This window comes from Hylobates moloch, unplaced genomic scaffold (assembly GCF_009828535.3).
Source record: "Hylobates moloch isolate HMO894 unplaced genomic scaffold, HMol_V3 SCAFFOLD_1, whole genome shotgun sequence".
Taxonomy (NCBI): Eukaryota; Metazoa; Chordata; class Mammalia; order Primates; family Hylobatidae; genus Hylobates; species Hylobates moloch.
In genome coordinates, this window is record NW_026652276.1 from 209,756,967 (window position 1) to 209,766,418 (window position 9,452).

The following is a 9,452-nucleotide window of genomic DNA, read 5'->3' on the forward strand; positions in this document are numbered from 1 at the left end:
GTGGGTTTGCAAGGAGACATGTGACAGAGCAACCCTGGAGGCAGCAGGGCACCTGCTGTCTGGCCACTCTTACTAGGACTGCTGTGGCACTTCCTCCCCTAGTGGCCCCCTGGTACCCAAGCCTTGCAGCTCCTGGAGTGAGGGAACTGTCACCTGGGACTCCACTGGGGCCCTGGGGTTGGCTCTGAGATTTTACCAGCCCATCGGGAGCCCTTGTGCATCCCCTCCTCATATTCCAGGTCTGGGGCTCCCCCAACAAGTTTATCTCCTTTTCCCCTAGAGCCCTTCCAGTCCTCCCCCATTGATCCACCTCCTCCCCAAAGCCATCCCAGGTTAGTCCAGCCACACTCAGCTTCCCACATTTTAGTGCTCATGCGCCCACAGCTGACACAGCCCATCAGGCACTTGCCTTCTGCCCTCAGCCTGCTTCACAGCGTGGGGCTCTGCCTTCATCAGCCAGGACAGGGCATATCATCTCTCATTTGCCTGGTACCCAGCACAGTTAGGCTAGTGCCCCTCAGAGCAGATACGTGCCGTGGACTGCACACTGGACCCTGGTTCCTCCTGCCCCCAGGCTGGGCTGGCAGGCAGGGGTCAGGCTGGGCATGAGGCGGTGGCAGCCCCCCACAGAGGCTGCCCCCCACAGAGGCTGCCCAGGGAGCTGGGGCCCAGCCCTTCTTGGGCCACAAGCCCTTCCTGCCCTTAGCCTTGCTACCTCTGGCCGCCAGGTGTGTCATCAGAGTTCATCGTGAACGCCCTGAATGCCTGCTCGGGAGCCTTGTCTGTCACCATTGATGGCCCCTCCAAGGTGCAGCTGGACTGTCGGGAGTGTCCTGAGGGCCATGTGGTCACTGACATTCCCATGGCCCCTGGCAACTACCTCATTGCCATCAAGTACGGTGGCCCCCAGCACATCGTGGGCAGCCCCTTCAAGGCCAAGGTCACTGGTGAGTGCTGGTTTGGGGGAGGTCCACCCAGACTGCAGCCCAGCCCAGCCTGGAGGGCTCCGGTGGCCATGCACATCCAGGCCACAGTCTGCCCCCAGACATCATGGTCAGTTTACCAGGGCTAAAGGTGGGCTGGGCTCTACACAGCACATATTCTATGGAGTTGGGCAGGATTGTGTAAACTTCCCATTCTTCCTCTCCATCGCGGCCCCTCACTCCTTCAGCTCTGGCCTGTGAGGGCTCCTCAGGCTCTAGCACCACTTTCTTCCCTCCTGGCTTCCCATATTCCTCGGCTCCAAGAAGACACAGTCAGTATTGAGCAAGCTCCCCGTCTTGAGGCTGTCTGTAGGATGAGTTGGGTGGGTGTTCCTTTGCAAAGAGAGACTCTTACTCTGTGAGTTAGCCTGAGTTCCCAGACAAAGCCTGCAAGGATGAGGGACGCAGCATCTGAGGCCCCAGCCCTGGGGTAGAGCACCAGTTGGAGCTGGAGCTCAGGGCCCTGGCTGGGAGTGGGGCTGTGCTCCTAGAGTGGCCCTTGGAGGAATTTGGGGGGAGCCTCAAATGCAGGCAGTGAGTCCCACAGGGTGGCAGTGCTGGCCGAGGGTCCCCTGCCTGAGGAAGAACAGGAAGCCCTTCTGACCAGGTTTGTGCCCCCTCCACCCGCCCCTCAGGTCCGAGGCTGTCCGGAGGCCACAGCCTTCACGAAACATCCACGGTTCTGGTGGAGACTGTGACCAAGTCCTCCTCAAGCCGGGGCTCCAGCTACAGCTCCATCCCCAAGTTCTCCTCGGATGCCAGCAAGGTGGTGACTCGGGGCCCTGGGCTGTCCCAGGCCTTCGTGGGCCAGAAGAACTCCTTCACCGTGGACTGCAGCAAAGCAGGCAGGTGGCGGGGGGAGGCCGTCTCCCGGGGTGCGAGCAAGAAGCCGTCAGGGAGGAGGGTGTGGGTCACAGTAGGGGACTCACTGGTGTGAGCCTGTCCCTCTGCCTCCCTCTCCAGGCACCAACATGATGATGGTGGGCGTGCACGGCCCCAAGACCCCCTGTGAGGAGGTGTACGTGAAGCACATGGGGAACCGGGTGTACAATGTCACCTACACTGTCAAGGAGAAAGGGGACTACATCCTCATCGTCAAGTGGGGTGACGAAAGTGTCCCTGGAAGCCCCTTCAAAGTCAAGGTCCCTTGAATCCCAAAAGTGCCTCCCCAGCCTCAGCCCCCACCTCCAGCCAAATACACATTACACACACACACACACACACACACACACAAATGTGCCACACCCAGACACACGCACAGAATCAGACACTACAAACACCTGCCTTGGGGGTGAAGTGAAGGCCCAACCTCCCCACCCCACCGCACCCCGGGGGTTGGAGGACCTTGTCTGTGTCAGAACAGTGTCCCTCCCTGGGAATGTGACGTGAGGGCAGACTGGGGCCAGGCTCAGGGGCAGAGGCTAAGACGAGGGACTGGAAGGGGACTGTGGGGCAAGGGAAGCCCTGTGCATCCTCCCAGTGTGGTTTGGAGCTGCTCACCCTGATTCTCTCTGATTCTTTCTGTAAAATGGGGATGGAGGTGCCCCCATTCTTCATAAGGGAAGTAATAATCGCTCATACCTCTGTGCCAGGCACCATGCGTTACTAACCCTTACAAACACTCCATGAGGTGGGTGCTGTTAGAGCTCCAGTCACAGCTCAGAAAAAACAGCCACCAAAAGTGAAGTGACCAGCCAGAGGCCCCAGAGCAGAAAGCATGAGCTCCAGGATGCGCCCTGGCAACCCTGCCAGAATCTGTGCTCTGAACCGTCTCAGCCCCCCGGAGGACTTGCCTTCCAGAGGCACCCAGTCAACGAAAGCCACCTTCCTTAGACCTGCCAGGAATAGCGCTGCTGCTTCCTTGTTCCTCTTCTGGCTGGCTGGCCCTGGCTTTCCTCTGTGACCCCAGCTCCAGGCACTGAGGCCAGGTCTTGGTGTGACATTACAGCCTCCCTGCCCCCTGTGGCAAAGGCTCAGGCCCACTATGGGCCCAGACTCTGGGACAGAGAAGCTGCCGTCTCCCTACCGAAGCTTTAAGCTCGGTGGAGAGTGGGCTGGGGAGACCTCTGTCCCTGCCTGGGCTAGGGGGAGGGGTGGCTTCCGACTTCTGGTCTTTATGGCAGGGAGGGAGAGCTTTGGAAGGGTTCACAGCTCCGCCCTCAATGTCCCTTTTTGCCTGTGAGCTTCGCCTGTGAGACCCAACCCTCTGCTTCCCAGCTGCAAGGAGGAGTTTCCCAGCCTTGTGGGCCCACAGGGACGGCTGTCCTCACTTCCTGCCTTTGGCCCCCTCCGCCTGCTGAGCCCAGGGCCCAGCCCTGCCCCCTACCCAGGCTCACCCCACAGCCAGGCCTGAGCTCAGGAGTGGGAAATGGGGCTGAGACCAGCCAGTGAAGGGTGGCCTTGGCATTTGGGGCCAAGCCTGGGACTGCTGGGGTGGGTAGGGGTGTTGAGTGGAGTCCAGGAAAGAAACTTATAGGTGGAGAGAGGAATACACTGGTCGCGTCCATGATTTCAGAGATCAGGAGTTCTTATTGTTATTATTTGTTATTTACTGAGCATTTACCATCTGTCTACCGATTCTAAATTCTTATATAATCTCAGTGTTCACTGCAAGTCTATAAAGTAGATGTGGTGATCCCCAGTTTACAGATAGGGAAATTGAGGCACAGAGAAGTTAGTGGTCTAAGGCCACATGGAATTAGCTGAGCAAGGATTTAAACCCAGCTCAGTCTGCTTCTTCTATAAACTTGTGAGAGAGAAGAAAAATCGATCTGGAAACCCCAGGGCGATGGAGTAACCTAAAGGGGCAGGGAGACTGTCCAGGAGCCCGAGAGGGGTGGACTTGGGTTTATTTTCTTTTCAGGGTCTCCTCCTGGATCTTAAGCGGAGACAAGGCCTGCACCCCCGTTGGGCTTCCTGCGAGCTGGAGCTGCTCTCTGGGGTCAGGACCGGCCGCGCCCGGGGTAGGTGGAGGTGTCCATGGGAAAGGCGCGCGCGGTGGGGGGTTTGAGCCCTCCCTGAACAAAGCCTGGGTGGGAGCGGCCTGTGTGTCCCCACCCCACCTCCCCCAGCGCCTGCTGAGCCGCGACGACAGACGGCGAGCGAGGCGGAGCTAGCATGGCCGGGGCCGGGGCCGCTGCGCTGTCCCTTCTCCTGCAGCTCGGGGGCCTGGCGCTGGCCACGGGTGCGGGCGGGGAAGGTGAGTCCAGGCGCGGGAGACTTGGGGTTCGGCCAGGTGCGCCCCCTCCCTCCCTCCCTCCCTCCCGCCCAGCCTGAGGGGGCCGAGCGGGGCCGAGGGCTGCTTCTCTTAGCCCTGCCTGAGGTTTGCGCGCCTCCCTGGCCAGCCCCGTCCTCCCCGTCGGGGGGAGCGAGCAGGATGGGGAAGACCGCGGCCAAAGCAGGGGGTTCAGGAGAGGGGGGCGGTTCCTGCAGCCAGAGGTGGGAGAGAGTGTGGCTGCCCTGGCATCTGGGAGTCTGAAGTTAATTATTTGTCTTGACGAAGGAGGGGGAGAAAAGGGGCCCGCTGTGAAGGCTGACTTTGAATCTGTGTCTGGCCCTCCCCGGAGCGGGACAGGCGGGAATGGAGGGCTCGGTGCCGGCACGGGGCCAGGGGAGGCTGAGAGGGGAGCCCGGGACAGTTCCTTGGGGACCAGCCAAGTTTGTGCCACTCGGAGCTCTTTCTGCAGGCCTCTCCAGGCGAGGCTGGCCCTAGCTTCACCTAGGGGTCTCAGAGGATCCAGCTTCTCCCGGGCTCCCATATCCCGCCTGCCTACTTAAGCAGAACTGGAGGAGTGGCCTGGGAGGAGGGGCCCTGGGCAGCAGGATGAGGCCCCACCGGAGTCTAGACTGGGTAGAAGGTTTCAGATGCTGAGACACCCATCGTGGCCGCCCTCTGTGTGCTTGGGAAGGACTGAGACAGGGTGCCCTTCCGGGCGACAGGATCTCCAGTACAGGGACGCAGATGGGGAAGGGCACCTGGGGTTTGAGGGCCAGTATCCGCCCAGGGTGCGGGGTCTGAGTTAGAATCCCTGATATGAGCGGGCAGTAGCGGGGCTGGAAAGGTGGGCGGTGCTTGTGATCCATCCTAGAGGGACTTGCTCCTGGGAGACTTCAGCTGTGTGATTAAGAAAGGTCGAGTGGAGAGAAGGGGCGCAGATAGAGGCAGGGACGCTTTGTCTTCAGCCTTCTGAATGGAGATGGTAGAGAGAGGAGAAGGGAGGATGTATTAGGGGACAACTCAGGCAACAAAATAGGGGAGCTGAGCCCCAACTTTCTGGCTTAAGTAACTGGGTAAGTGGGATGACATTAACCAAGCCAGGGAACTTGGGACAAAGCAAGTTCAATTTTAGCCTAGAATCCCCTCTGCCTTTGATGGTGACAGTGGGTGACATTGTTCCCCTGTCTCACAGGCCTAGTGTCTGTGAGAAACTCTTTTAAGCCACTCCAGGCCTGGCCTCACTAATGAGCTGCCATGGTGGGAAAGACCCAGCCCTCTCCCTCCTCCTCTCTCTGTTCCTGTTGCCTCCGCTCCAGACCCTCCACTTTCCTGCCCATCCCTGCCTGAGGGAGGGACCCATGTCTGCCTCTTCCCCTCCTGCCTTTATGTTCTGGGCTGCAGGAGAAGGATCAAAGTGAAAAGGTGAAAGTGGCTGTCCCCAACTCCAGGCCAGAGCTCAGAGGTGCCCCGTCCCTCTTTCGTGGACATAGTGTCTTCTAGAAGGAGGGACAGGCTGTGTTCACTGGATCTGGTGTGTTCGAAGCCAGCAGGGGCCTTGCCAGCACCTTTCTCAAACCCTTCAGGAAATGCAGCCAAGTCCCACTTTTGGAGCCCACCCCACCCAATGTGGGAGCCCCCAGGAACCCCTGTCACAAGCCTGGAAAACCATGCTCAGGGTTGGGGGCGGGAGCAGGGGGAGCAGTTGTCCTTCCCTGAGCACATTCTCCAAAAGTGGTGGCCTTTCTGACAGGTGCAGAGAGTCAGGGGATGGGGGCTGCTCGTGTTCTCCCTGAAAAGACTCTCAGCTAGACCCCAGGCCCCTGAAAGCACCCCCGCCTGGCGCATGTCTGTGGCCTTCCCCTGCGTTTCAGCCTGTGCTGGCTTCCGGGCCCTCCTAGCATTCCGTGTCAGCTTCCCAGCCATCCCTGGCCAAGCCCCTGGCCCAAAAGAGGCGGGATGATCCTGACATTCTCACCATGGCTGGGGACATCAGCCGGGGCAGGCTGCAGGGAAGCCCTGCTCTAGAGACTGCTCTGTGTCCCCTGGTGGGTCAGGGGCCCTGTGGCTCACCCAGACAAGCGGGGGAAGTTGGTCTGGGCCACATCTGTCCACTCAGAACTTCCTCCCCCTTCTTCCATGCTCTCACCTCCAGCTTTCACTCCCCAGGCCTCACAGACCATATCTCCTTCCCTGGATGGTGGGTGGGCAAGTGGACAGGGCAGGGTGCACAGGATGGCCCCCTTCCCCTGTGGGTCAGAAGACAGAACCCAGGAAATGTGGCCAGGCCAGCCTCTCACCCTCAGGCCCACATGGGATTCTTGTGCCCTTCAGGTGGGGCTGTCCTCAGGGAGCCCCCTGGGCAGCAGACACCTGCCCACTCCTCAGCCCTTGCTGGGAACTCCCAGGAGCAGTGGCACCCCCTGCGAGAGTGGCTGGGGCGACTGGAGGCTACAGTGGTGGAGCTCAGAGAACAGGTACCATGGAGAAGGGCTGGTTTGCATTGGGTAGGGAGGGCTTCTCGTAGTGGGAAGGAGAGAAGGAGTTAGGCTTGGAGGGGGGAACCTAAAATAGAGCTCTTATCTGAACAATTCCCTTTTCTTTTCTTTTCTTTCCTTCCTTCCTTCCTTCCTTCCTCTTTCTCTCTTTCTTTCTTTTTTTTTGAGATGGAGTCACCATGTGTCACCCAGGCTGGAGTGCAGTGGCACAATCTCAGCTCCCTGCAACCTCTGCCTCCTAGGTTCAAGTGATTCTTGTGCTTCAGCCTCCTGAGTAGTTGGGACTACAAGTGTGCACCACCATGCCCAGCTAATTTTTGTATTTTTAGTAGAGATAGGATTTCACCATGTTGGCCAGGCTAGTCTCGAACTCCTGACCTCAGGTGATCTGCCCGCCTCAGCCTCCCCAAGTGCTGGGATTACAGGCATGAGCCACCGTGTCCGGCCAGAACAATTCTTAACATTGATTCTTTCATGCAAATGAAGAATCTCCAGGCTATTTGTTTTGTCAGTTCGCGTTTCGTACTGTTCCATGTATTTGGGGAATGTTAATGGAATGCATTCTATATAAGGCATCATCAAGAAATATTTTGGATGGGTAAAGATGTCTTTAATTATTGGGGCAAGGGTTGGGTCCCCATTTTGTCCAAAGGAGAGATTGGGGCCCATGCCCCCCTGAGAACAGTGATCGTTTGAGCTGGATGCTGACCGAGGGGGACCCATCTCTGCTCTGGAATTGGCAAACTTCTTTCTCATCCTGCCTCATTTTCACACCCCTCATCTCTGCTGGAGATGGTGGGGGAAGCTGAGCCAGTGCCTGCTATTCCATCTCCTTCATCCAGAATAAGGACCTGCAGATGAGGGTGAGGCAGCTGGAGTCCTGTGAGTGCCGCCCTGTGTCTCCCCAGTGCTGGGGGCTGGGGCGTGCCTGGCCCGAGGGGGCACGCTGGGAGCCTGACGCCTGCACAGCCTGTGTCTGCCAGGATGGGGCCGCTCACTGTGGCCCCCAAGCACACCTGCCCCATTGCAGGGGTAAGTGCCACCCTATCTGCCCACCGGGGCCACCTAAAGACCTGCAGATGGCATGGGGTGCTTGAGTGACACTGCTGTCTCCTCAGGCTGCAGCCAGAATGGCCAGACCTACGGCAACGGGGAGACCTTCTCCCCAGATGCCTGCACCACCTGCCACTGTCTGGTGAGCTCCCAGGACCCACCTGGATATCTCTCACCTGTCTGCCTCTCTTCACCTACCTGTCACTGCAGCATGGCACTCGAGATGTTGCATAATGGGCTCTGCCTGCCACTCCCACACCTTGCCACAGTGGCTTTCAGTTGATTCCGAGTAGGAAAAGGAGCTCAACGCCCACGGACACTGGGGGGCCCCCAAGCCACTCAATTCAGACCTGGCCAACAGTGGCATGGAGGGCAGAGAATGTATTAGGTTGGTGCAAAAGTAATTGTGGTTTTTGACATGGCAAAAACCGTAATTACTTTTCACCAGCTTAATAGTTGCTTGTCCTCCTATATCACTTCCCACTCTTCCACTGCCCATCTTCTACCTCGGAACCCCCTGGCCTCCTATTCTCCCTCACCAGGTGCCACATCCACCTTCTGCCAGTCTTTCCTTCCTCCTTCCTCCCTGAGAAAGCCTTCGGTCTTCTTCCTAGGATCTCTCCTCTCTGGGGAATTTGCTGGCACCTGAAAGAGATGGTTTCCTAGGGTTAAGAGCATCAGGAGACGATGGGAGTGGGGGCAGGATGTCTCTTTTCTGCCTTTACACAGAGGGTAGCCCACATCCACAGAGCCAACTCATCCTCTTGCCCCTATGACATGTCTCAGCCTGGGCTGAGGTTTTACTTCCAGAGGCCCTGCCCTCCAGGGTTCTGATGCCTGTGCAGCCACCTCAGTCTGCTCCCACAGGAAGGGACCATCACTTGCAGCCAGAAGCCATGCCCAAGAGGACCCTGCCCTGAGCCAGGAGCATGCTGCCCGCACTGTGAGCAAGGTCAGCCTCCTGCCAGTCTCAGCCCCACTTCCTGCCTGCCTTCTCTGGCCCACAGACACAGCCTGCCACCTCACTGAGTCTGGGACATGCCCAGGGGTGCCTGCCCACTCACTCTGACAGTGGCCAGGGGAGTGCAGAACCCATGCACAAATCAGCAAATACTGGCTCTGGCCTGGGACTGAGCCAGAGACCATGGGGAAACAGGCACAAAGTCTTTTTCCTGCCCTCAGAGAGCCTCCAGTCTAGTTGAGAAGACAAGCTCATAGCCAAGCTACCACAAGATTGAAGACCCAATGAGCAGATTAAGAGGAGGTGTAGAAGGCAGTGCAGTGTGTATTTTGCCAGAGGAGGGCACAGGAGGCAGGGGAAGCCCGTCGAGGCTGGGCAGTCAGGGGGCCTTTCCAGACAATGGGTCCTTTGAGCTGGGTCTTCATGGGAAAGTGGGGTTCCACCTGAAGGAGAGGGAATAAGTGAGGGTCCTCTGGGCACAAGGACAGAGTGGAGAGAGGTGGGTTGCAGGAAGTCCATGTGGGAAGGCCAGTGGGAACAGGCTGCTGTAAGCCTTGCAATTAGGACTTTCTTCTACGGGCAGTGGGAGGGCATTGAAGGCTGAAGCAGCGTGTGGCATGGTCAAGGGGGCGCTTGAGGAATGTTCACCTGGTGAGGGCTAGATGCAGACAGAGGCGTCGGGGCTGTGACAGCAGTTGTCTAGGCATGGAGCCAGGGATGGCAGTGGGCTGGAGAAAGGGGGA

General features: G+C 58.5%; 2 protein-coding genes across 2 annotated transcripts; both read left to right on the top strand.

Annotated features, from left to right (window-relative positions):
• Positions 1-847: 847 nt before the first annotated feature.
• Positions 848-2,209, top strand: LOC116814336 (filamin-C-like). Its single transcript, XM_032761670.2, has 3 exons — positions 848-947; positions 1,619-1,828; positions 1,947-2,209. The coding sequence occupies exons 1-3, from the start codon at positions 863-865 to the stop codon at positions 2,132-2,134; spliced, it is 483 nt and encodes a 160-aa protein (XP_032617561.1). The 5' UTR covers positions 848-862; the 3' UTR covers positions 2,135-2,209.
• A 1,810-nt stretch (positions 2,210-4,019) lies between these two features.
• Positions 4,020-8,849, top strand: LOC116814337 (kielin/chordin-like protein). The gene is made up of 5 exons (XM_032761671.2): positions 4,020-4,182; positions 6,532-6,674; positions 7,538-7,727; positions 7,814-7,890; positions 8,616-8,849. The coding sequence occupies exons 1-5, from the start codon at positions 4,101-4,103 to the stop codon at positions 8,775-8,777; spliced, it is 654 nt and encodes a 217-aa protein (XP_032617562.1). The 5' UTR covers positions 4,020-4,100; the 3' UTR covers positions 8,778-8,849.
• The last annotated feature ends 603 nt before the right edge of the window (positions 8,850-9,452 follow it).

Bases quoted from the DNA above. Each gene is read 5' to 3' on its own strand.
- LOC116814336 (XM_032761670.2), top strand. From the start codon at position 863: ATGGCCCCTGGCAACTACCTCATTGCCATCAAGTACGGTGGCCCCCAG. The intron at 948-1,618 runs GTGAGTGCTGGT...CCCGCCCCTCAG, and splicing joins CTTCAAGGCCAAGGTCACTG to GTCCGAGGCTGTCCGGAGGC. The intron at 1,829-1,946 runs GCAGGTGGCGGG...CTCCCTCTCCAG, and splicing joins CGTGGACTGCAGCAAAGCAG to GCACCAACATGATGATGGTG.
- LOC116814337 (XM_032761671.2), top strand. From the start codon at position 4,101: ATGGCCGGGGCCGGGGCCGCTGCGCTGTCCCTTCTCCTGCAGCTCGGG. The intron at 7,728-7,813 runs GTAAGTGCCACC...CTGTCTCCTCAG, and splicing joins ACACCTGCCCCATTGCAGGG to GCTGCAGCCAGAATGGCCAG. The intron at 7,891-8,615 runs GTGAGCTCCCAG...CTGCTCCCACAG, and splicing joins GCACCACCTGCCACTGTCTG to GAAGGGACCATCACTTGCAG.